This window comes from Acinonyx jubatus, chromosome D4, assembly GCF_027475565.1.
Source record: "Acinonyx jubatus isolate Ajub_Pintada_27869175 chromosome D4, VMU_Ajub_asm_v1.0, whole genome shotgun sequence".
NCBI lineage: Eukaryota > Metazoa > Chordata > Mammalia > Carnivora > Felidae > Acinonyx > Acinonyx jubatus.
The window spans coordinates 22,247,784-22,274,979 of record NC_069391.1 but is presented as its reverse complement, the minus strand read 5'-3'; the positions used below and the strand labels follow the sequence as shown (position 1 = coordinate 22,274,979).

The window sequence follows — 27,196 nt, the reverse complement described above, 5'->3', positions numbered from 1 at the left end:
TTACTATCCTCACTTTACAGATCGGAAAAAAAAAAAAAAAAAAAAAAAACCAAAACTCCAAAGTCACAGAGGCAGTAAACTTTTGGCCTCTAAGCCATTATTTTCTCCCTTAACCTAGAAGGAGCTGTAGTAGGCAGTGACATGACTGGCCATTGTTCACTATGAAATTTTCACTCTCTGTTGCTAATTACATACCACTTAAATGTGTTTTATTAGATAGATCAAACTCATTACAATTTTTAGATAATGAAGGCAGTATGTATTTTTACTAAATGGTTAAAAAGACGTGGTAATCATCCAAATGAATTCTAGATTCCATGTGTCTTTTTTTTTTCATGCTTTCACTATTGTTTTCCCCAAATTTTCACCTTTCAGCATTCCCATAAATGCAGCTGGCATGTTTTCAAACCCTTCAGTGATGTATTCACGGTACTGGATTTTACCCTGTATCAAAATGACAACAAATATAACAGATTAATTTCATATTCTGAATGATATACTTTTCTCATCATAGCAACAAATTTATCAGGAACATCATTATCTTGGACATCTAAGAGGGAGGCCCAATCCACCATGAGCGAATAGTCAATCTAGTGGCATGAGCCACAAAGTACACATAAAAGTTTGGTAACAGGTGTTAGGTCACAGTATAACAATAGAAGAAATGCTACAGGAAAGTGATTAAGCAATTTATAAGTAAATCACATGGAAAAGTTTAATAATGTAATGATCTCAGAAGAGGTGGAAGAAGATGGAAAAAGGGGCCCCCTTCCAGAGTATTAACCACTTTAATCCTTCCAGTAGCTTCATGATGTAGCATCATTACCTCTCTTTGACCCCTGAAGCGGCAGAGCCTGTTCAGGAATTGTAAATACCATGGCAATCTAATAATTCGTCCTCCCTTCAAGCCCAGATTCTTTCAATATGTGTTGAACATTCACTTAGGAATGTGGGAGGGAAGGGCTTATTTAGTGAGGGTTTTTCATTTCTCTGCTACAAGGCAGTCTACTAAGTGGAACTAATTTACATTTTCAAGGTTTTTATAAAGGGTCTTCTGTGGAGACTGGCGTTACCGGATACCATTTATTTTCTTAACATATTCCAGTGATGGCTTAGTACCCTTTATGAATTTATGGAGGGACAATTTGCTTGGGGTCACTCAACTAATTGATAAGTACGGAGGCTGGGATTTGAGGAGGCCTTGACTAGGAAGCCCCAGCTCTTTTCTGTTCTTAAAGGAGGCAAAGAACCTGTAAAGGGGCAAATGCTGTAATTAAAAGTTTATAAGTTAAAAGTAGAGGATGAATACTAATATATAGGTGATAATAATATGGTAAATTAAGGTGCAGAATACAGGGCATATTGAAACCCTTTGTACCATCTTTGTGATTTTTCTATAAATCTAAAACTATTCTAAAAGAAAAGTATATTTTCAAGAAGAAAAAGAGATGAGAAAAAAAAAATAAGTAGTTGAGAGAGAAATTAGGCCAATTCACTAGTTACTGAAAACAAAACTGTAATTAGGTCCACTCTGTTAGAAGGAGGCATTAGGAAGACCAGCACAGTGGTTTCTTGTTGTCAGTTGCCATCATGGGAGGGCTAGATCAGATTTCACCAACAGGGACAAAGAGGCTCCACACTGGGAGCTTGAAAATCATTCAGCTCTTCCCAGCTTCCTGGAAAGAGCCCAGCTCAGCACTCCAAGCGTTGGACTGGGAAAAACACCAAGCTCCAGTGGCTGCCAGAGGAGCAATCTATTTGAATTGGGAAAGGATGATAAAGCCAAGAGTTTAGAAGTGTGAGATCACTTTTCCCCTCCAAAACTAAAATAACGCCCCTTGGTTATTCAGAATTCTGTTGACTAAAACTGCAAATTGTGAAAGATGGGAAAAGTATCACAACATAGGACAGGATTGGCTTCTTCCTGTGGATTGAAAGCCATGGCTATAGGAAGATGCCAATTTGGGACCTGGAAGAGCCACAGCCCCAAATATATGCCTCTCCAACATTTATCCAACAATATTCATCTAGAGTTTACATTGATTCAGACACTATTCTAGGTGGTGGGGATACATCAGAAAAAAACGCATGAATGTTACTGCCTTCATGGAGGTTACATTCTCACAGGAGGGCGATGGGCAATAAATATACATGAATTATAGTATACATCATGTTAAAAGATAATAATTGCTATGGGTAAAAGTAAGATAAGGAGGATCAAGAATGGAGGGGGACTGCAATTTAAAATAGGGGCATTATGGGGCACCTGGGTGGCTTAGTCAAGTTAAGCGTCCAACTTTGGCGCAGGTCATGATCTGGTGGTTCATGAGTTTGAGCCCTGTATCCAGCTTTGTGCTGACAGCTCAGAGCCTGGGGCCAGCTTCAGATTCTGTGTCTCCCTCTCACTCTAACCTCTTACCTGCTCACACTCTGTCCCTTTCTCTTATTAATATTTAATAAACAAATATTTAAAAAATAATAAAAAAATAAAATAAAATAGGGCCATTTTAAAAGTTGCCTCATTCAGAATGTAGTTATGACTTGAAGGAGATGAGTGAATTAAGGAAGCAGTTACAGAGGGCAGAGGGAAGTGGGGAGGGACTGGGCAAAGAAAGCAAGGGGTAAACACTAAGAAATGAAATTAGGTAATGGAGGCCAGACCATGTACAATCTCGTAGGTTTTTTTTTTTTTATTAGTTTATTTTCGAGAGGCAGAGAGAATCAGAGTGCCTGTGGGGGAGGGGCAGAGAGACAGGGAGACACAGAATCAGAAGCAGGCTCCGGCTCTGAGCTGTCAGCATAGAGCCCAATGCGGGCCCGAACTCACAAACCGTGAGATCAAGACCTGAGCCGAAGTCGGTCGCTCAACCGACTGAGCCACCCGGGCGCCCCTCGTAGGTTTTATTGTAAGTGAAACGGGGAGCTTTGCAGAGTTTTGAGCATAAGAATGACATGGTTTGATTTATGCCTTAAAATATCACACTGGCAGCTGTGTTGGGAATTGTCTGTTGGGGCACAAAGTTGGGAGGCCAGACAGAGGCTACTAGGCTAGATAAGAAGGTGGCCTGGACCAGGGTGGTGGCAGTAGAGGTGGGAGAGCTGGACAGATTCTGTGTATATTTTGAAGGCTGAGCCACCAGAATTTCCCAACAGATTAAATGTGGGTCTGAGAGAAAGAAAGGAATCAAAGATGATTTCAAGGTTTTTGGATTGAGCAACTGGGGGGGTGGGGGTGGGGATAGAATTGCCGTCACTGAAATGGTGAGGTCTATATATGGAATGGATTTGGCAGGAAAGATCAAGACATATTTAGTTTTTGACGTGTTGAGTCGAAGATGTGTATTACACATCTAAGTGCAGCTGTTGAGCAGCCCAGAGCCCTGGGGAGAGATCCAGGCTGGAGACAGACATTCAGGAGCTGTCAGCATACCAATGATATTTAAAGCCAAGAGCCTGGATGAGCTAAGTAAGGGATAGACAGACTGTGGGCAGAGAAGAAAAGAAGTCCAGTGACCATACCTTGGGACACTCTATTATTGATCTGCAGAGGAAAAAAGAAGTTAGCAGAGGAGGAGGTCCTCTGAGAAGGACAAATCTGTGAGGAAAACCAAGAGCCAAGGGAAGGCAAGGGAAGAAAGTGTACCAAGGACAATGTGATCACCTCTGTCAAACACCCCCCAGAGCCAAGTGATACTAAGAACTGACCACTGCAGTTCACAATCAGGACATCGTCAACCTTGACCAAAGCAATTATGGTGGAGCGGCAAGAGTACAAAAGCCTGATATGTGGGTTCACAAGAGAATGGAAAGAGAGGAACTGCAGACATTGAGTGTCAACACTTCCTGGGGCATCTGGGGGGCTCAGCTGGTTAAGTGTCCCACTTGGGCTCAGGTCATGATCTCATGCTTCCTGAGTTTAAGACCTGCATGGGGCTCTGTGCTGACAGCTCAGAGCCTGGAGCCTGCTTCAGATTCTGTGTCTCCCTTTCTCTCTGCCCCTCCCCTGTTCACACTCTGTCTGTCTGTCTGTCTCTCTCTCTCTCTCAAAAAAAAAAAAAAAAAAAAAAAACCACATTAAAAAACAAACACTTCCTGGTATTTTGTTCTAAAAGGGGGAACAGTGAGATGGACCTGTATTTGCAGTGGAAATGAAGCCTGTCATGTCAGAAGAGAATGGGATCCAGTGTACAACTGGGGGAGTAGCTCTGGAGCTCCTCACCTCTAAGACCCATGTCAGCAAGTCTTTCAGAGCCTTCTGACGGACATCTCCTTGCCAGCGGGTGACAATGAACCCTTCCATGCGGAGTTGCTGATAGATGATATTCTCTGGGGGTGGGCCTGTGAAAAAGGTGGACACATTTAGGTGACAGGGTCCAGGGAGGTGGCCGTGGTGAAAACACAAGCAGGATAAGTCACATCACTGTTCTAGATTTCTCCACTCTTTTCTGATCCACGAGGTTGTCCAAAAATCAACATGCCCTCTGTGGTAGACAGAATAATGGTCTCCACAGGTGGCCATATCTTAACTCCCAGAACCTATGAATGTGCTTCCTTACATGGCAAAAAGGACTTGGCAGACATGATTAAGTTAAGGGCCTTTAGATGAAGAGATTATTCTGTATTATACAGGTGGGCCCAATATAATCACAAGGGTCCTTGGAAGGGATGCAGAAAAGTCAGAGTCAGGAAAAAGTATGTGATGATGGAAGTACAGATTAGAGTGAAAGAGAGAGAAAGAGAGACTTTGGAAGAGTCTGTGCTGCTGGCTTTGAAGATGGAGGTAGGGACCATGAGCCACAGAATACAGGCAGCCTCTAGAAGCTGGAAGAGGCAAGGAAACAGACTCTCCTCTTGAGCCTTCAGAAAGAATTCAGCCCTGCTGATCCATGTTAGACTTTTGACCTCCAGAACTATAAGGCAATAAATCTGTGTTGTTTTAAGCCACTAAATTTGTGGTAATTTGTTACAGCAGCAATAGGAAACTAATACACACTCAGTCCTTGCACAGGCCAGGAAGCCAGGGAATGTTCAGCCTGCACATGCTAAAAGCAAGGCCCACCAAACACTGCCCAATGGCAGTCCATAGAACAGTGTTCTATGGAACAGAAGTGGGTCCTGAAGATAACGTGAAAATGTTCCTGTGCTAATCAACCATAAATACCCTGATATTCCCGACATGTAGAATGTTCTTTTTCAGAATCACATGGAAGGCTTATGAAAAGAGATTGCTGGCCCCTCCCCCAATTTCTGATTGTGGATATGGAATGGGTCCCAAGAATCTATATTTCTAACAAATTCTCAGGAGATGGTGATGCTGTTAGTCCTGGGCCCACACTTTGAGAACCACCAGCCTAGAAAAAGTACCAACCTACTCTGCAGCCTATCAAGAAGGTAGTACTCAGGGCCCCTGGGTTGCTCAGTCAGTTGGGCATCCAACTTCGGCTCCGGTCGTGATCTCATGGTTCATGGGTTCGAGCCCCATGTCGGGCTCTGTGCTGACAGCTCAGAGCCTGGAGCCTGCTTTGGATTCTGTCTCCCTCTCTCTCTGCCCCTCCCCCACTCACACGCGCGCGCTCTCTCTCTCTCTCTCAAAAGTAAATAAACATTAAAAAAAAAAAAGGTAGTACTTTTCTGTGTGAGAGAGAAAAGGTTGTGTTGGTTGCCTGGCTTATTTTCCCAAGGATCCTGAGTGACCAGAAACTGAGGGAATGACACCTGAACATAGTCTTAAAAGTTTCAGTAAGTCAGGTGAACATGCCCCTGAAACCTCAGCACCAGATGAGCTGAGGTGACTGGCAGAATTTATTTGCGGCATCCTTGATAACTGGCATCGCTCAAGCTGAAAGTTCCTACTCCCTACTTTGGAGAAAGTCACATTAGCAGTCAGAAAAATGAGGCCTTGTCCTGAACCAAAAGAAACTAGTGCAAGAGGAGTGAGATATGAGGGTGACACAAGACAGCAGCACATCCAAATGTCAGGTTGCCCTTGCAGAGAGGGTGCTTCTTTAGGAGATGCACACCAACCATATTTCTCTTTAGGTTAAGAACTGGAATCCTCATTTCCTCATCTTGGGAGAGGATGAAATACCATTTTTGGGCTTATCCACCCTGATGGGAATATAGTTTCTTTATTGGGAGCAAGAAGAATGTGGCATTTGAACGTGGCATTAATGCTGGGGCAAATAATTACCTCTGAGCTACCCTAACAGTGATATATGTTAGAATTTCTGGAGCTCAGAGGCAGGGCAGGATCTCATCTAAAATGAATGGACAAGGCCAGCTGACGTCTCAAAGACCTTCAACTTCCAATCTAATTGCTAACAAGACAAGATCAAGTTACTGGACCCAAATATTTGGCTGTACCTTATTGGACTATGGTCAAGAAAATGCATCCTGGTGCTTTGCTCAACGGACAGGCAGAAGATTTCCCAGGATTCTAGCTTAGCTTCAATTAGAAAAATAGAGGGGGGAAAAGTCCATAGCAATAAGACTGCCACGTACACCTGGAGTCTTTTTGGAGATGGTAGTATCTTTGATTTTTCCCAGCCCAAGAGGGAGTCTGCAAGCTGTCCTTTCTCAGTCCCTTCCACTCTCGCTCACCTGTCTCAGTGCAGTTGTGGGATTGTTAACTAGCAGGGCTGTAGGGTTTCATTCCCATGAGTGAAGCCCATCACAGAAGCCAAATTTATTTATGGTTATCATCCCAGATCTTGATGATAATCTCTAAGATTCCTTTTGCTCTTTTTTTTTCTTTTTTTGGACCACAGGTCAATCTATAATCTCACCAACAGCACAAAATCGTTGTAGTAGGAAAGGACTCTGTACGAGGAGTGCAGAAGGCCTGTCTTTGAGTCTCTTACTAATAGGATTTAAAGAGCCTCTGGCCTTCTTGCCCATTCATCTCTCCATTCATAAAACAAGAGGCCTGCACAACATCTCTCAGAGAGTTAGGATTTCACAAATAGAGTTCTCTAGTTGATACTGCTTTTAGACCTTTGTGGGTATAAAGAGGGCAGAGGGCAGTCTCAGCATAGGAAGAGTGGAGAAGTGGAGATGGATGCACAAAAGAAACAAAATAAGGACAGTCCAGGAACAGAGGGGAAATGCATGCTCCTCTCCCTTTCCATGGAAATTGTCAGTCTGGGGGAGCCAGTGTGTCCCGAAGCTCTAGGAGGCACTGCCCTCCACTGTCGGAAGGAAATGGCGGCCTGTTATTTGCTTCACCCACATTGAGTCATCCTCTCCAATCCCCATTCCTCCAGCAATGTTCTGAATATCCTAAAGAACCCTGATATTGCACCAGCCAGGCCAAGGTGTTCTGTCTCTAAATCAAAGCATGGCTGTCTTTTCACAACTTTGCCCAAAACAATAGGTAAACAATTAAAACTTTTAACAATTATCAACATTTCTTCCCTATTTTCAGATTCTGTTTTTTCTCTATATCAAAATCTAACATAAGTTATTTAGCACAAACATATAAAAATACATAGTTTTAGTTTAATAAACACTACTTCATCAAGAATATCAGGAAGTCTGGGGAGCCTGTGTGGCTCAGCCAGTTAAGTGTCCAACTTTGGCTCAGGTTATGATATTGCAGTTCGTGAGTTCAAGCCCCAGGTTGGGCTCTATGCTGACAGCTCAGAGCCTGGAGCCTGCTTTGGATTTTGTGTTTCTCTTTCTCTCTGCCCCTCCCCTGCTCGCTCGCTCTCTCTCTCTCTCTCTCTCTCTCTTTCTCTCTCAAAAACAAATAAACATTAAACAAATTTTTTAAAAAGAGGAAAAAGGAGAAAATTATTTTTTAATTATTTTTTAAAAAGAAAATTATTATCAGGAAGTCTTTTTAATATTTTGATAGTCACTGGCCTATATACCATATCCGTGAATTTTCTCCTTGCCCAGTCTTTCTACATCTGTGGTCGTGTGCATGAGCTCATTACCTGGGGGAAGTGGGCGAGTAGTATTATACACAGAGATGGCCCCACAAATAGCAATCCTTCCAAACTTCTTCATCTGGGGGATAACAATGTTTGAAAACTCTCCACCTACCTAAACAGGATGAAAAAAAAAAAACAAAAAAACAATCCACTTTAATCTAAACACTAGAAGATTCAGGAGAATCATTAAGTCACAATTACCATTTCATAACATTTATTTTAGAAGGAAAAAAATCAGACTGAATTAGCACAACAGTGCAGAAAATTGCACTTGAAAGGGACATGTGAGGTTGGACATTTCTGTTTTACTGTAGGAACGTACCATATATAACTTATACATTTTACTTTATTATATTTTGGGGTTTTCTGACCAGTTCAATAATCTCTTTGCCCCTATCTAAAACCATGGAAAAAAATAGTCGGAAGACACATCAAGAACAAAGTTGGAAGACTCATATTTGACAATTTCAAAACTTACTACAAAACTGTATCAATCAAGACAGCATGGGAGCAGAAATATAGATCAACAGAGCTAAGTTGTGAGTCCCGAAATAAACTCTTACTTTATGGTCAATTGATTTTTGACAAAGTCCCAACACAATGAAATAGGGGGAAAAAACAGTCTTTTCAACAACTGGTGCACAATTACTGGCTATGGTAAAGAATGAAATTGGACCCCTCCTTACACAATACATAAAAATTAACTTAAAATGTATCATGGGCCTAAATGTATAAGCTAAAGTCATAAAACTCTTACAAGAAAACATAGGAGTAAATCTTTGTGACCTTGGATAAGGTAAAGCCTTCTTAGACATGACATCAAAAGCCCAAACAACAAAAGGAGACATAAATCAGCCTTCATCAAAATTTAAAACTTCTACAGGGCTCCTGGGTGGCTCAGTTGGTTAAATGCCCAACTTTGGCTCAGATCATGATCTAGTGGTCTGTGAGTTCGAGTCCTGCATCAGGCTCTGTGCTGACAGCTCCGCGTCTGGAGTCTGCTTTGAACTCTGTGTCTCCCTCTCTCTCTGCCCCTCCCCTCCTTGTGCTGTCTGTCTGTCTCTCTCTCTCTCAAAAATAAATAAACATTTTTAAAAAATTTAAACTTTTGTGCTTCAAAGGACACCATCAAGAAAGTGAAAGAAAAGAAAAGAGAAGGTGAAAGACAACTCACAGAATAGGAGAAAATTATTGCAAACCATATTCAGTCAATCCTCATTATTGGTATATTCCGTAGTTGAGAAAGAGACTACTTGCTAACATTTATTTATATCCCTCAAATCAACACTCACAGGGCTTTCCTGCTCATTTGCAGACGTGCCTAAAGCAGTGAAAGATGCACAAAGTTCCCAGCTAAAGTAAAAAAAAAAGTTGAGGTTCTCTCTCCTTTTTTCACCTCTCCCAGAGATTACCAAGGGGGGAAGGCAGAAGGGCACAGTACAGAGTAGTTCAAAAAGCTCCAGCTCTGGGGTTGGTTGGATGGGGTCTGAATCCCAACTCTGGGAGGATCAGTTTGTGGGGCAGCCGTAGGCAAACTTCTTAACACTTCTGAACCTCCTTTTCTCTTTTAAAAAATGAAGAAAAGAAAAGCTGTAGGAAGAGTTGTTTCTAGGATTTAAGATTGCAATGGAGGTAAAATATATACATGTATGTACATACTTGCCCTAGAAGCAATGCTCGTTGTTCATGGTGACTTGATAGAACATAACTACCAGGAATACTGAGAATTGACTGTATCTGATGAGGGACCTATCATAACTCTTATAAAGAACTCTTGGGTGGGAGAGAGCCAAAGCATAAGAGACTCTTAAAAACTGAGAACAAACTGAGGGTTGATGGGGGGTGGGAGGGAGGGGAGAGTGGGTAATGGGTATTGAAGAGGGCATCTTTTGGGATGAGCACTGGGTGTTGTATGGAAACCAATTTGACAATAAATTTCATATATTAAAAAAAAAAAAAAAAAGAACTCCTGGGGTGCCTGGGTGGCTCAGTTGGTTGAGTGACCGACTTCGGCTCAGGTCATGATCTCAAGGTCCATGAGTTCAAGCCCCACATCGGGCTCTGTGCTGACAGCTCAGAATCTGGAGCCTGCTTCGGATTCTAGGTCTCCCTTGCTCTCTGCCCCTCCCCCACTCATGCTCCGTCTCTAAGAATAAATAAACATTAAAACAAATTTTAAAAACTCTTAAAACTCAACAAATTGAAAAATGGGCAAAATATCTGAGTAGACATTTCTCTAAAGAAGATATATAAATGGCTCATAAGCACATGAAAAGATGCCCAATACCATTAGCAATTAGGGAAATGCAAATCAAAACCACAGTGAAATACGACTTCAAACCAACTAGTATAGCCATAATCAAAATGATAGTTAGTAAGTGCTGGCGAGGATGTAGGGAAATTGGAACCCTCATACGCTGCTGGTGGGAATGTAAAATAGTGCAGCCATTTTGCAAAATAGTTTGTCAGTTCCTCAAAATGTTAAATATGGAGTCATCACATGACACAACAATTCTACTTATAGGCATATACCCAAGATCATGAATGTTCACAGCATTATACGTAATAGCCAAAAGGTGAAAATTACTCAGATGCTCATCAATCGATTGATGGATAAATAAAATGTGGTATATCCATACAATGGAATATTATTTTTCAGCCATAAAAAAGGAATGAAGTACTGATACATACTACAACATGGATGAACCTTGAAAACATGCTAATGTACAGTGTAAGAAGCCAGTCACAAAAGGCACTTTGGGGGGGAAATGGGTGGTGATTCATTGTGGTGATGGTTGTACAATTCTGTGAATATGCTAAAAACCACTGAATTCAACACTTCAAAATGGGTGAATTATATCTCAATAAAGCTGTTTATTAAAGGCATATGTACTTTATATATTTTAGATGGAACTCTAGAAGGCTATTCCCTTGTATAGTACTTTGTTAGTAAATAAGATATTAAGTCCATTTCGTGCTTACGTTATCAAAATAACAATCGTAACCATCAGGAGAGGCTTTTTTCAAAGTTTCTTCCAAAGACTCTACTGTTTTGTAGTTAAAGGCAACATCATATCCAAGCTTTTTAAGGTAGGCAACTTTTTCATCAGACCCTGCTGCTCCAACAACTTTGCAGCCCTAAATGGGGAGAAAAAAATGGAGACCATTTATAAGCCAAAAGCATGGACTAACTCACCTTCCTAGCCTAGTATGGTCAGGTTCCCCAAGAACACCCTCTTAGGTGCTGAACCACATACATGAAGATACCATAATGGGCCAACAGACCCATAGGTGAAATTGGTCCCTGAATCAGCCTACAACCCAACGTTAACTTTAGCTTGTCTCTGACCAACCAACAGATTCTGGTCTATGTTTATGTGGTTTACAGCTCGTTTCAACTTACTGACTTGACAACCTATTCATCTGACTCTCATTTCTTTATTTTGGGTCTTCTCTTGCAGTGACTTGCATGCTATCTTTTGGAACAGTGGTGCTTTAGACTATAATTTGGGCTCAGCTCTGGAACTCTCAGCCATCTTGTCACTTCTCCTGGTGACTGCCCCTTTATTATTTGATTTGGGCTCAAGCATTGGACTAGATAGAACCTGTCTAATCATAGAATCATAGAGGAACTGGAGAGCATTCTGAAAAGCACTTTCAGGATGAGCTAGAGATTGTATTGGTACACAAAGAGTAGCACTTCAGAAATCTCTCTTGCATTCTCAATACATCTTCAACTTCCAAGCAAGACCCACTAAACAAAACTCCCTGAGATCAGAGAAGGTCTGCTCTGTTCACTGTTGTATTCTCAGTGTACACTGTGGGTATTGAGTAAATGTTGGGTAATGGAAGAAGACACTTACCTTGAGCTTAGCTATCTGGCCCACAGCAGAGCCCACTGCTCCTGCTGCTGCATTAACCATCACTGTTTCTCCACCCTTCACACCACAGATGTCAAGTAGGCCAAAGTAGGCTGTTAGCCTGAGGGAAGAAAATTAAAGATATGTGGGTTGATTTGTGGCTTTCTCTTATAAGTTGTTCAGATATATCCTGAAGGCCTTCTCAACAGCCCAGTGCCATGGGTCCAATAAAAGACAGAAAATATAGGAATTGAATATTACCAGCCACTAATGGTCCACCTCCTCCTTCCTCGCTCCTAGATAGGAATAAATATGATGGGAACCAGAGAAGAAATGGAGAGTTGGTTGGAAAGGCGCTGCACCCTGTTTATCCCTAGGCCAAGTCTCAAGAGCAAAAGAAGATTCTAGGACTCTGGGGGTCCTAGAATAGACAGCTTGTGCCTCATTCCTATATACGCCCTGGGGAGATGGTGAACTTCATGGGGAAAGCCTCCATGTCATCATGGTGCCATAACCATAGAGCAGATGAGAGGATCCAAGAGAAACACCTTGAGTTTTCCATGGCTCCTAAGTGGTATGGAAGAGCTTCTGAAATTTCCCCATCTCATCCTAAGTGAGATGTTGAAGTTAGCTTGCAGGGAAAAAACTATGGGGTCTACAAAGATGCAGCTCAGAGAGTACTGACAAGAACTGAGTGAAGAAACCACCAGCTTGGATGGCCAGCTTGGAAGGGGATGTCACTGAGGACTCAGTGGGAAAAGTCACACTTTGAAGCAGGAGAACAGCATAAGACTAAGATAGATCAAGACCAAGAAGTTATTGGGGCACCTGGGTGGCTCAGTTGGTTAAGCGTCCAACTTCGGCTCAGGTCATGATCTCACAGCTCATGAGTTCGAGCCCCACGTTGGGCTCTTTGCTGTCAGCACAGAGCCCACTTCAAATCTTCTGTCTCCCTCTCTCTCTGCCCCTCGCTTGCACTTGCTCTCTCTCAAAAATAAACATTTTTTATAAGTTAAAAAAAAAAAAAAAGATCAAGAAGTTGCTGTCGCCCCCCTGCTGACATGGAATCTGTTAGCCCTGGAAGCTCTGCATCAATCTTGGGGAGAAGAAAAAGAAAATTCTGAGTTTTGAACCTGAACAATGTGAGAAATCACTAAATTAAACTGAGGCTCTGTTTTACTACACAAGCCAAGATGCAGGCTTGGGATAGAGATGAAGTACAGCAATAGAAAAATTTTGAGTTTTATAATCATGCCCCTGAGTCTGAGTCAAAGAAATCTATATCCACTGTGGCAATTGCTAAGCCACTTGCAAAATTTCAGACAAATTCATGTAAAGTTGTTTCTATAAGAAACAAACTATACATTAGCCTTTGCCTATATCCGGGGACCCATTAGAGTTGGACATTAAAGGCAAGGCAGTGAAAGGCATAGAAATCTACACATTTTCTGAGGACCCAAAAGCTAATATTCCCAGTAATTTTCAAAAGATGAATGGAGCACCATCTGCCTCAGAATCACCTGGAGTTTTATTAAAAATTTAGATTCCCAGTCCCCACCTCAGACCCACTGGTCCAGAAATACTGGGACATGAACATCTGAATTTCATAAGAGTAGGTGATTCTTAGGAATTTAAGCAACTGAGAACCACCACCTTAATGAATGCTGAAACCAAAGCACACTGGGTGAGCTAGCATAACCTCAAAAGAGAAGCAGAAGGTGCATTTTCTGATTATATCATTCCACTCATGACAATCGTTACCACCCCCCAACCCCGATCTCCCTTCTAGAAACCCTAAAATCACCTCTCAATTAGACATACTGCCCTAGAAGATACAAGGCCTCTCCCAAACATCATATCCTTTTAGAAGTAAAATGGAGAAGCCAACAGTAAAGCAATCTTAGAGGAAAAATTAAAGGTACCCTTGGGACTAAGGGGGGACTTAACATATAACAGTTTGGAGAGCAAAACACATGAACTCCTCCAGCTTAACTGAGAAAACAGAGGTCCACTAAAGGAAATAATGCAAACCTGGAGGGAATGCTAAATCTCTGGAGCCTGGACAGCTGAAAGGCACCCTAGGTTTCAAAGTTCAACTTCTTTTTTTTTTTTTTTTTAATTTTCTTTCTTTTTTTTTTTTTTTTGAACGTTTATTTATTTTTGGGACAGAGAGAGACAGAGCATGAACGGGGAGGGGCAGAGAGAGAGGGAGACACAGAATCGGAAACAGGCTCCAGGCTCTGAGCCATCAGCCCAGAGCCTGACGCGGGGCTCGAACTCACGGACCGCGAGATCGTGACCTGGCTGAAGTCGGACGCTTAACCGACTGCGCCACCCAGGCGCCCCACAACTTCTTTTTTTATAATGTTTATTTATTTGTTTTGAGAGAGCGAGCGAGAGGGGGAGGAGTGGGGAAGAGACAGGGAGAGAGGCAGAGAATCCCAAGCAGGCTCCACACTGTCAGCAGAGAGCCCCACAGTCTCACAAATTATGAGATCACGACCTGAGCCAAAATCAAGAGTTGGACGCTCAACCCATTAAGCCACCGAGGCACCCTAAAGTTCAACTTCTTTTATGGTCTATAGCAGAAGTTCTAGCACTCTTGAAGGGCCGACCCATCCCACTGGTAAGTAGTCCAGAAGGCAGGAATTGCTCAAAGAATGGGCAGTGTGTCACTAGAGAAGGTTAGAAGCATGGGATAATGCCTCTCCCTCAATCAGTGAGAACCAATGGTATGAAGTTGATTGTTTATGGAGTAAAAATGCACTCCTTGGGGGTTTGGAACAGGGTGAATGAGAAGTACACACAAATGAGTAAGTTATCCTCTGTTTTAGGATTCAAATCTCCTAATATTTTACAGATTACTTTCTCCCCATCTAAGTCATGGGAGACTTGCTCCAAGGTTTCCTCATGTCTGCCTTCACCCCTGCATTCCTACACCTGGCTCACAACTTAGAACGACAGGTGGGATAACAAGGTGGGATGAGAAGCTCTCCCTCGTAGAGGTTATGGGGCAGGTAGGCAGGACCTGGAAGTGCTATAATTCTATTTAGTGCTTATTTGAAAGTAAGAAGGGGGTGCCTGGGGGGGCTCAGTTAAGTGTCCCACTCTTGATCTTGGCTCAGGTCATATCTCAAGGTTCGGGAGATCAAGCCCTGTGTTGGGATTCTCTCTCTCCCTCTCCCTGCCCCTCCTCTGCTCATGCTCTCTCTCTCTCTCTCAAAAAATAAATAAACTTTAAAAGAAGACTAAAAAAAAAAAGCAAAAAGGTATTAAGCACCCTCTAATTTCACATTAATTTCAACATTGCCTCTTGGTCACAGCAATACTAAGGAGTTCATAATCTGAGTGCAATATGAAGTTGGGGTGTATGGGACTGGTTTTTGCTAGAAGCTGATCATTTGAGGTATACATATCCAGTTCATTCTTTAGAAGTCTTTCAAAGTATGAAAAAGAAGGAGGGAGGGAGGGAGGAAGAGATCAAATAACTTAGAGAAAGAAAGGAAATACATGAATTTCAGGCTAAAAAAGTTTTGGGGGATTCCAAAAGGAATTCAATTGACCTTGCTTCTCCAGGCCACAAAAGGAAATTTGGAGCCTAAAGTACAGCTGAGATAGGATGAACTGACCAGGAGTCTTCCTGAGGGACAAGGCCAAAGGACTCTTGTGGAGTTTAAGTCTGTGCCAGCTGAGTGACTGTGCAACCATACTTGTGATTCATCTCATTTAAACTTCAGATCTCTTTATACCTCAGGAGATTCAGATGTGCATAGGGAAAGGTGAGGAATGAGAGACAGCACAGAAAAGCCAAGGTATATTGAATTCTCTTCCCCTTTTCAAACTCTGAAATGGAGACAGAGACCCTGAAGCCAAGACCCTTCCAGGGACAAAAGGAGCTGGTCCCTTTGTGTTACCATTTGCCAGCTGCTAAAGAGGGATCATGCCCCATGCTGCTTCTCACTGCCGCTCTCTGGTTCTGAGGGTCTCTGGCTGGATTTTTCCCTTTCTTTCCTTTAGTCCAAGGCTAACTCTAACCCATCTTATTCCCTTCTCAGTCCCACCATTTACTCTAACCAGCCCCTGAGCCTAGAATGTCTTGGGTCTCTTCTTGTTGACCACATTCTAGACAAACTATTTTGGAAAACCAGAATGTCAGATATTCAAATAAATGAAACATACCCATGAAACTCACCCTGTCATGCCAACTGTTCCCAGAGCCAAAGACACTGGTAATGTGTCTGGCCACTCTGCAGGCAGTTTTTCCAGATCTTTCCCATCAGAAATGGAGTGAGTTGTCCAGCCTGAAGAAGCCACTACCATAGTTCCTGTTGGGAAGGCTGAGTTTTTACTTTCCACAACTCTGAAAGATAAAGCACATTAAGATGTGGGAAACCTCTTTTCTTTCAAGGGAGTTAGGATACTGCATGGTTAGTATTCCTAAAAGGGCATGGAAGTTAATATTCCATGATTGAATACCCCACCACATCTCTCCATCTTATTCCTAGCCATTGGTTTCTCCTCCTCCTTGAGAAAAAAATATGGGCCATTAGGGAGGAACTCTCTGAACTGGTTCAACATCTGTCTCTGTCCTCACCCACTTCTCTTTAAGCAAGAGGTGTACATCCTCTGGTTCAAGGTGTTCTGTTCTGTTCTTCAGGGGCCACCCTTCATCTCCTAGCCCCTCCTCTCTCCTGAATATTTAAAATTGTCCTCTCCACTGCCCCCTTTCCCTTTTATATTCAAACTTCTTCACTGCCCAATCACTTGACAACCCAATGCAACATGGCCTCCACCCCTGTTACTCCACTAAAGTCACAATTTCTGATTGCAAAATCTAGTGGACACTCTTCACTCATCATCTGATTTCACCTTTCAACTGTATTCAGCACTCTGGGCTACCCAAACTCTTCTTCATTGGTTTCCACAATACTGCCTTCACTGGGCTTTTTGCCTCTCCCTCTAAGCTGCTCCTTTCCTGTCTCTTGCTGATTCTTATTCTCCCATCTTCTCCCACTGTTACCATTTTTTTTTACTGTCTTTCCCTTGATCATAAAATTATGTAACACATTTATTTTAGAAAAGTTATAATATATAAAATAAAAAATCAGTTCTAATCCCATAATACAAAGATAACTGCTAATATTTTGGGATGTGTTATGGCAATCTTAATGATATATTTAAAAATGTGTATTATAAGAATGCAAACTGGTACAGCCACTGTGGACAGCAGTATAGAATTTCAAAATTTTAAAAATTGAAATGAATTTCAGGGCGCCCTTCTGGCTCAGTCAGCAGAGTGAGCAACTCTTGATCTTGGAGGTGGGAGTTGGAATGCCACGCTAGGTGTAGAGATTACTTAATAATAAAATCTAGGGGCGCCTGGGTGGCTCAGTTGCTTAGGTGACCAACTTTGGCTCAGGTCATGATCTCATAGTTTGTGAGTTTCAGCCCCATGTTGGGCTCTGTGCTGACAGCTCAGAGCCTGGAGCCTGCTTAGGATTCTGTGTCTCCCCCTCTCTCTACCCCTCCCCTGCTCACGCTCTGTGTCTCTCTGTCTCTCAATAATAAATAAACGTTAAAAAGAAAAAATTTTAATAATAAAATCTAAAAAAAACCTGAAATGAATTTATTATACCAGTATTAGACACTTAGGTTATTTCCAGTATTTTCTAAATTATACTTCAATTAATATTCGTAAATATGAATTCATAATTTTCCTAGGCAATATTTCTATAAATGGAATTACTAGGTCAGAGACTATTAAAACATTTGTTAACTCTTGTTGCATGCATATTGCCAAATTCTTTTCCAGAAGCTTATGCCAACTTTTGCTTCCACCTTCAGGGTATAAGTGTATCATAACAACATTTCCATCCCTCAGTACTGTCTGTTGTTCATATACAGTACAGTATGTTGTTCATATCTTTGATCATCATATACGACCTATATGAAGAAAACTGTTAATGGGCCATAAGACAAAGATGGATAAATGGAGAGGTATACTTTGTGCCTGGAGAAAAATGTACTAAAGATAACACATTTCCTCTAAATGAATCTATAAAGTCATTGAAATCCCAAAAATCCAAATATAATTTCAATAAATGGTGTTATAACTGGCTTGTCACTTGGACATAAAGTAAATACTTCACCCATATTCCAAAATAAAAATTAAAGGATCTGAAGATTTAATTATAAAAAATTAGCATATAAAATGCCAGAAGAGAGGCACCTGGGTGGCCCAGTTGGTTAAGCATCCAACTTTGGCTCAGGTCACGATCTCATGGTTCATGAGTTTGAGCCTGGAATTGGGCTCTTTGCTGTCAGTGCCAGTCCACTTAAAATAAAATAAAATACCAGAAGAAAACATGAATAAATATTTTAGTTATTTTGGAGGGGAGGATGCCTTTCTAATGATGAAATGAAACCCAGAAGCCACAATTACAAATATTAATAATTGTATCACATAAAAATTTTAAATTATGACTGGACACAGGGGAAAGATAAAGATAAAGACACAGATATTTGCAACACTCCTATTCCTAACATATAAAAAGGCTTGTACAAATCACTAATAAAAGATAAAAAGACCTAAAGGAGGAAAGGAAAGGACATAAACATAATTCACAGAAAAAAATTGATAATTAATTTACAAAAAGAATGTCAACATCACTAATATGAAAGAAATGGAAATTAAACTAAGCATGAAGTATCAACGTGAATTCACCTCAGATTGCCAAAATTGATGGTAAGCAATGGGCATTTATTTGGTATGAGAAAGGTTCTTTAATACTATCGGTGGAAGTGGATATTCATACAATATTTTTGAAGAGCAATTTGACATTAAGTCCTCAAATTAAAAATGTGCATCTCCTTTGACCTAGAATTTATGCTTCTGGGAATTTAATGTGAGGTAATATTTATCCAAGTAGGCAAAGAATACACAGACATGCACATAAAGATGTATGTATATTCCCTGCAGAACTATTCGTAATAGAAAAAATAGGAAACATTTGCTATCAGGAATAGATTACTTAAATGACAGATAACAGCGGAATAATTTGCAGCCATTAAAAGGTAGGTAGTATATTTATATACTATCAACAAAAGATATCCATATTAAGTGAGAAAAATAAATTTTCTGAGGGGCATATAATACTGCTAGTTAAGAAAAATTATAGACATTGGTTTGTGTACTGAACAATTTTTGAAATAAGAATACATTAACAATAGTCATCTCTAAGGCTCAGATGATGGAGGAACTTTCAGTTTCCAAAATAAAAAATTGTGGTTCATTGGAATTTTTACTATAGTCATAAACTGGACAAATGCAATTTTTGAACTAATTAAAAGCAAGACTAGCAAAGTGAAATTGCCGTGATGACAATCTCACAGTCGTCCCTCCCCCACAGGAAAGGGGCAAGATGTCCCAAGTTGCTTCCAAGGTCAGTGAGTGAACCATACAGGCTGAAGAAACTGTAGGGGCGATGGACAGACTCAGGACCCAACAGAAGGTAAAAGAGAGATGTATTTTTCAAGCGCTGGGATAAATAGAAATACCTGGCCACTTGCTGCCCCATCATCGTATCACCCTCCTTCAATCTTTTGGCTGCCACTCTGGAAAAAAAAAATTCTTAATACATAAGAGCATCAAGGGAAAACCATCTTGAGTTTCAAGCCAAATGGAAAATCAGTGGGAAAGTGTGTGCTGATACATGAAGGTAATATAACTGGGTGAAATGCGGGAGAGCTGCTAGAAGTAAGTAGTTCTGCTCTGTGACCCCAAAGAAGCATCTGATAGTATTTTTCTGGGAAATGAACATGAGAATCTTACCATCATATTCCACTGGGGTTGAGTTTCTACCAATGACTTAAAAGATGACAAAGATACCACTGGGTACTTGTTACTCAAATCACAAGCTGTGATATTGTGATTTAGAATTAGAATTATTATATTCTGTCTATATCCTGTTTCTGGCAGAGCACCTAAACCCCTGGGATTTCCTAATTAATGAGACTGATAAAGGTATCTTTTGTTATGTTAATGAAGTGACTTTTGGAAAGCACCTAAGGATGGGAGCTGGTTGCCAGAACCAACTGTGTGATTAGAGGGCTGTAACTTTCATTTCCCTTATCCAGATCTCAGGAAGGGGAGAGGGACTAGAAGTCAAATCAGTTGCCAATGGTTAATGATTTAATCAACTGTGCCTATGTAATGAGCCTTCATAAAATACGTTCAGAGAGCTTCTGGGCTGGTGAACACAAGGAGATCTGGGGAGAGTAGTGCCCTTGGAGAGGGCATGGATGCTCCTTACCCCTCCCCACATACTTTGCCCTATGCATCTCTTCCATGGGACTTTTCCTGAGTTATATATCCTTTTATAATAAGCCAGTAATCTAGTGAGTAAACTAGCTTCATGAGTTCTATGAGCCACTCTAGCAAGGAAGGTGTCGTTGGAAGCTCCAAAGTACAGGTAACAATGTGGACTTGAGTCTGGCATCTGAAGTGTGTGGGGGCAGTCTTGTAGGACTGACTCCTTCACGTGTGGGATCTGACACTATCTAACTAGATACTGTTAGAATTGAGTCGAATTGTAGGACACCCAGGGGTTATCAGAGAATTGGTTGGTATTGTGGGGGGAAAACCTACAAATTAGAATTATTATTGCAGAATCGTACTCGCCACACATAAAGGGATGCTAGTTAACATTTTGAAACATTTTTTACATTAAATTTGAATCTCTATTGATCAGCTCTGAATATCATTTTAAAGAATGATGACTACATTATTTACCTAGGCAAAAACCACTGAGAAGTTAGTGCCCCATAAAGGCCTTTTATTCCCTCCCCCCCTCAAATTGTTTCCTGAGTACACACATTTGATTACAGGAATACAGGTAAATGGAAGTCAAGAAAACCTTATTTTAGTCTTACCATCTTCCTCTACACAAATAAGTGCCAGTAGTAAAATGGACAAATTGGATTTGTCTTAATTTTTTGGGAAGCAATTCTGATAAGCAATTTGAGGCAAATTGTGTACATTAAGATAGGAGATGATGGTAAAATACAGGGGCAGGGTAATCCCTCGTCAACCTTCTCACACCTTTGCTGGCAGAATGAGCATCCATGAATCTTATCGCTGATATTATACTGGGACAACAGGGGGAAATGACAATCAGTTGGATATTTGAAAAGATGGACTATTTCAGGGGCGCCTGGGTAGCTTAGTCAGTTGAACATCTGACTTCAGCTCAAGTTATGATCTCATGATTTGTGAGTTCGAGTCCCGCATCAGGCTCTGTGCTGACAGCTTGGAGCCTGCAGCCTGCTTCAGATTCTGTGTCTCCCTCTCTCTCTGCCCCTCCCCCGCTCACACTCTCTCTCTCTCTCTCTCTCTCTCTCTCTCTCTCAAAAATAAGTAAACATTAAAAAAACATTATAAATTTTTAAATTAAAAAAATTAATCAATTAACTAATTAAATAAAAGATGGACTATTTCAAAACAAGGTCCCAAACACAATACATGAATTTTTAGGAGGAAAATAATACCTCATGTAAGGATCCACAGTGAGGAACAAAGCTTCCAGCAGGACCTCTACAAAATAAAGCATTCCATAGGCAATTAGATACTCAACACTCGATGCCTTCCTTGATTTTGGCACTCTAAATAAACACAGATAACCTTTCTGCTTCAAGGTTGCCCTTCCATCAGTACTTTCTACGGAAGAGACAAGAGGGGCTCTCACATTTGGTCCAGCCCAGATCATCATCATCATCATCATCATCATCATCATCATCATCACGTTATTTACTCAGCACTCCATGCTTTACATGGATTATTCTAGATGATATTCTCAAAGATTACTGTTTTCATTTTATTTAGGCCTAGGTTAAGGAACTTGATCAGGGCCACATTTGTAATCACTATGTTACAATGATCATATAAGGTTTCACTAACAGCCCCCATCAGTATTAAAGAATCTATATTTTGTTGCAGTGATCTCATGCACACATTCTCTGGAATTTTGAATCTGAGTCCTGGCTACCCCAATTTAGATGGGGCTGAACTTTGCCATGCTATTTGATTGCATGTCCTTTTCTCAAAGCCTGCCTACCTACCTGTAAACACCTTTTATTGTCTGTTCTACAAAGCTAATCTCCAAACATGTTATGGCACGTGCTGCCATTTCTCTCCCCTAGATTTCTTTAGGTTTACCTTGTCCTTTCACTTTCCCTAAGGGGATGGGAGACTCTTCAATGAAGGAAGAGGGTTTATCCCTCCTGTCTGTGTATAGGATAATCTGAGCTTTGCACACAGCTGCTAGGTATTGCTTTCCCCACTTGCTCACCCCATCATCAGGCTTGCCAGGACAGAGAGGAAATCCTCCCCAGAGTCTGGTCAAAGTCATGAACAATGTACCCAACCGTGAGTTTCAATTATTCAGGAAATCAGAGGGATCCCACATGACATGAAGGCTTCACACAAGAACACCCTGAAAAAGTCTCTGTGGCAGATTGCAAAATTGTCACAAATGCCTCCCATCTCTTTGTGTGGGGCCTCTTTGCCACTCCTCCCAACAAGAAGTCTATTTCTCAATCCTTGAATCTGGACTTGGCTAATGTGACTTGCTTTGCATATTAGCAAACATGATATAACTTGAGGCATGAAAGTACTTGCACATTGGAGCCTGCCAACTCCTACTGTTCTAGATCAATGAGGCCACTGTGAAAACAAAGAGCTCAAGTCAGCCTACTAGAAGAACTGAGACACACACCTCAGCAGAAAGCTTGCTAACCACCAGACATACGAGGAGGGCCCATCCTACATTAAACAGTCAGCCCAGATGAGAAGTGAAGAGTTACCACCAACTTAACCCAGCCCAAATTGCCAACTCACAGAATTGTGAGCAAATAAGGATTGTTGTTTGACATCACTAAACTTTGAGGTACTTTTGTTATGAAGCAAAGGCTAACTGATACAGTCTTTTCCAACTCAAATCTTAGGACTTACCTCCATTGTTTAAGGGTGGGAGTTCAACTGTTTTCAACTCAAAGTTACCATGAGTGGGGCTGCCTTCGAAGTGCTTCTTCAGGGTCCAGCTCTTAGCATAAACCATCCTGAAGTTCCTGGAACACAGTAAAGAGGTAGTCAGCTACCACGAAGTGACTGGATTATTAAGACTTCCTAGCCATTGCAATGAAGACAGGAGGGTCTACTCATCATCTACTTCTCTTCATTATCATTTAATACCAACCACATTTATTATTTATTATATTTCTATTGCTGTGCAAAACACTTCAAATGCATTACCTCATTTTATCCTCCTAAGTTCCCTATTAGATAGGCATTGTCACTGCCAGTACCAATGAGGAAACTGAGGCTTCCTCAGAACTCTCCAAGGCAAGGGAAAATGTAAACCAACACAGAAATTCTTCTCAGCTACCGCTAGGGTTTCACCAGGACACTCAACAGCCACCTCATGTGCAAATATTCTGTTTCTCACCTCACATAGAGCGAATCCTGAGAAAGAGTGTCAAACACAAAGAACCGAAGGGAGGAACACTCACATCTTTCAGCCGGATAAAGCAACGTTCTAAGGCAAACAGTCTCATCCTGCTGAACACCACGGCGTGGCGCTGCTGCTCTGCTCAGTGGTGAATTTACTCTGGCACCAAAAGGGAAATCCAGGGTTTAAACTTGCCTTCACAGGGAACCAAGAGAGATGATCCAGGCTGCCCTGAGCTTTGGGATCAGGACATTTTGCTTGGACCGATCTACCCCGCATCATGTGGGAGCCTCTCCTTCCTCACGTGTGTACTGCCAGCTGACAGGCCTGTCCCCCAGCAATGTAAGCAGAAAGAGGGGTTGACGGATATAAAAAGCTGAAATAGAGCTTTGCCGACACAGAAGTCATTTTAGGCCCTCCTGACACTACTTACCCAAGTGCACCTCCTTCAGAATTTCCTAGGAGGTGTTAGAATTACAAAGGAATGCAAAAACCTCAGAAGTTAAGGATTTTATGGAAACAAATCGTCTTTGCCGAGCCAGAGAATAGCCTAACCTTATCAGAGACAATAAATCAATGCCAAAGCTCCCAGCGCTGTTTCAAAAGCAAAGACTGACCTCATGCACATGGTTGGGCTGTTCTTTGCTAGAATGAAACCCTTTGAGCACTCAAATTCCGGGCTAATTGGAGCCAGAGAACTGACGATGCCCACCCTTGCTGACCCTCAAGACTTCAATCAACTAGGACCTGGACTCCGTCGACTCAGGATGACCTTTGCCCCAATTCATAATGAATTTGCCTTTGCAGAGCCCCTTCATGAATATGCATGTATCATTAGCTTAAAACCTCCTCACTTTTCTTGTTCGGGGAGACACTACTTTGGGAAACATCCCTGGTGTTCTCCTTTACTCGCAAATAAAATCCTTCCTTTTCCTATTCTTTGCAGTCAAATGCTCTACCCCTGAGCTATACCCCCTACTTTTCCTATTCTTTGGCTCGGTTGTGTCTTTTCACTGAACACCCACCAAGAGGCGACCCCAGTTTAGGGTAACAGCAGGGCCCTGGACATTTCTGCATTGCCAGGGGAGCGATCCCGGCGGGCGGATCCGTAGTCCTGCTCTTCTACTTCTTTTCCCAAAAAGGCAGCTGAGAGCGAATTCTGAACTCGCTGCCAGTCCAGAAGCCCCCCCACCCCGGAAAGAGCGTAGCCGAAGAGGCCGCAGAGTTCACGGAGTCCCACCCACCAGAGGGAGATGTCCAGGTGCAGAGTCCGCAGGCGCGCTTGCTCCTAGCTTCCCACCTCGTCGGCCTGCACACACCCGTGCCCACTAACCGAATTCCGACCCCTATCTTAATTGTCCTTCCACACTTGTCCCAGTTCCGCGGTTCCACTAGTTACTTGGCCAGCCGCCGCCGGGGTTGGGCAGCTATGCTGAGAACCCGGAATGCAGACAGGCCGTGCCCTTCCCTCCAGTAGGTCTCTGATTTCTCCAAGAACGTGCTGGGACTGGGAGGAACCGATCCAGACATCTGGCTTTCTAGTTTCCTCCTAGCCCAAGACTCAGAGGTTATGCAGCAAGAGGTGAGGGAGAGCAACGCGCAAACGCTCCACAATAGGGAATTCTAGAAAATCAGCAGGAAAAAACGGTGAGGATGTTTACTTACGAGAATACGCGGGCTCCACTACCTAGACACAGAACGTGTTTGAGGTTGTGCAGCGGACCTTCCACCTTAAATCCAGGCGGGTCCCGGGAGAGGGTGGGGCTTCCCGCAGGGGCGGAGCTGCTCCTGCAAAAGTGGTGGAGCCCGGGCCCGCAGAGGGCTTCGGAAGGGAAAGCCAGGATTACCCACAAGTGTGTGTGTAGGGCGTGATTCCAATGATAATGGCCTCTATTGGAGCCCTGCCCAGGTGGAACTGTGCTTCCACTAGCGTCCTAAGTGGCAATCCGGTGGAAAGACTCCGCTTAGAAGAACGAGCCTTGGCGTCCACCGTTCAGGAAGGAAAGAGCCAAACGCAGGGTCCCCCGGCGGCCGCAGCCCAGGTCTGGCCGAGTGCTGCTTTCGATCCGCAGGATCCTCCTCAGATCACAGCTTGCCTGGTGTCCACACCTCCACCCCGTGCCCAGTCCCCAAGTCTCCCTAATGAACACCTGTTTACCTTTCACAAGTCGATACAAAGGTCCCAACGTCTGTGAGCTGTGGTCAGATTCCCCCAGGCAGGAGTGAGTGCTCTTCACTGAGGCGACCTCCGAGTCAGAACATCTAGCCCTTCACAGGGCCTTTCTGGGACTCGGGGAGGGGAGGAGAGGAGAGGTGGTCTAAGGGAGGGAATGTACACAAAGCCAAAGTGCTGGTTTGGGCTACCCTGATTCGAAGCTGGTGTGTCTCCCTTTTCCTAGTGGTGCAGCTTTGAGGGAGTTCCTCAGCCTCTTCCTGCCTAAATTCACCCCTCTGCAAAATGGGGATAAGACAGTGCTTTATGGGGGCTCCCCCTAGCTGCCCACCCCGCAAAGCCTTCGACTCTTGATCTTGGGTCTGAGTTCCAGGCCCATGTTGGGTGTTTAAAAAAATAAATAAGACATTAAAAGAAAAATAGTGCTTTATGAACATTAAATATCTTCTCTCCCCCGTTTCTTTTTTCTTTTAGAGAGAGAGCTCACCAGTGGGGGAAAGGATCCCAAGCAGGCTCCGTGCTGAGCAGGGGCTGGATCACGTGATCCTGGGATCTTACCTAAGGGGAAATCAAGGGTCCAGAGCTCAACAGATGGAGCCACCCACGCACCCCTTACGTGTCTTTTTAAAGAACAAAATGAGTTCATAAAGCTCAAGTGCTTAGAGATTACCACACAGGTGTGTGGTAAACGCAATAAACCTAGCTCCCAGTAACAAAATCTTTGGACTTCCCCGTTGACCCTAAGTCAGTCCCAGGAGCCCCACATTGTGTCTGATTCAATCATGTATCCCCATCTTCTAGCCCAATTCTTGCCAGCCATGTCATGTAAATAGTGAAACAATGCAAAGATGTTTAAGGAATTTTAAAACTACCCCTTAATTTCCTCCATTACCCTCTCACTAAGCTAACTCATGTTACCAGTGCAGTATTTACCTTTCACTCCCTTCTCTGTAGCCAGGCAGACATATACATAGAGAAGACTTTTTCCCCTGTTTTGACATCACTGGGATCATTGTCAACATGGTACTCTGTATCTTTTTTCCTTTTTCTTTTTTTTCCTTCTGCATCTTTTTTTCTTTTTTTTTTTTCTGATTTAACATCAGGGACCTGTCTCCAAGTAAAGAGATACAGATATAACTCATTACTGAAATAGTTCTTAGATAATATTTCATACTTTGGGTGTATGATACTTTATTCCTCAATGTTGAGATTTTTTTTTTTTGAGATGGTTTCTAATCTTGCTTTGCTTTGTCACTATCAACAGTGTTGCAATAAATGCCTATGTAGGAAGAGCTTTATATTATAATGATTGTATTCTTATAGGCTAGTTTCCCAAAACTGAGATTGTTAGGTCAAAGAATATGTGTTTTTAAATTTTTTAAAAATGTTTTTATTTATGTTTGAGAGAGAGACAGAGCACAAGCAGAGGAGGGGCAGAGAGAGAGGGAGACAGAATCTGAAGCAGGCTCCAGGCTCTGAGCTGTCAGCACACAGCCAGATGCGGGGCTCGAACTCATGAACCATGAGATCATGACCTGAGGTGAAGTCAGAAGCTCAACCAACTGAGCCACCCAGGCACTCCAAAGAATATGTGTTTTTAATATATTGAGTTGAATCACATGAAACTATTGATACTCAACCACTGTGACCTAAAGAAATCACAATTTCAAAAGGTTAAGCCTAATAACCTTGTTTTCCAAAAATAAATAGCAATTTACATTCCTC

At 42.2% G+C, this 27,196-nt stretch overlaps 1 protein-coding gene across 3 annotated transcripts; it reads right to left on the bottom strand.

Moving 5' to 3' along the window:
* Nucleotides 1–192: 192 nt before the first annotated feature.
* Nucleotides 193–25,119, bottom strand: PTGR1 (prostaglandin reductase 1). Of its 3 annotated transcripts, none has more exons than XM_015068641.3 (10): nt 24,964–25,119; nt 22,803–22,918; nt 21,341–21,386; nt 19,352–19,408; nt 15,987–16,154; nt 11,798–11,915; nt 10,917–11,072; nt 7,938–8,046; nt 4,220–4,338; nt 193–444 (listed from the first exon to the last, which is right to left on the bottom strand). In XM_015068641.3, the coding sequence occupies exons 2-10, from the start codon at nt 22,906–22,908 to the stop codon at nt 334–336; spliced, it is 990 nt and encodes a 329-aa protein (XP_014924127.1). In that variant the 5' UTR covers nt 22,909–22,918; nt 24,964–25,119; the 3' UTR covers nt 193–333. The 3 variants fall into 3 exon arrangements, with proteins under 3 accessions (XP_014924127.1, XP_053060779.1, XP_053060780.1); XM_053204804.1 differs by lacking the exon at nt 24,964–25,119 and adding an exon at nt 24,543–24,811; XM_053204805.1 differs by lacking the exon at nt 24,964–25,119 and adding an exon at nt 24,324–24,469.
* Between the last annotated feature and the right edge of the window lie 2,077 nt (nt 25,120–27,196).

What these genes read in the sequence shown, in the direction of transcription:
- PTGR1 (XM_015068641.3), bottom strand. Translation starts at nt 22,908, where the DNA reads ATGGTTTATGCTAAGAGCTGGACCCTGAAGAAGCACTTCGAAGGCAGC. An exon ending in GCCAGATAGCTAAGCTCAAG is followed by an intron (nt 11,073 to 11,797) that starts GTAAGTGTCTTC and finishes CTCCCCATTTAG; the next exon opens with GGCTGCAAAGTTGTTGGAGC. An exon ending in ACGATTGTTATTTTGATAAC is followed by an intron (nt 8,047 to 10,916) that starts GTAAGCACGAAA and finishes CATCCTGTTTAG; the next exon opens with GTAGGTGGAGAGTTTTCAAA.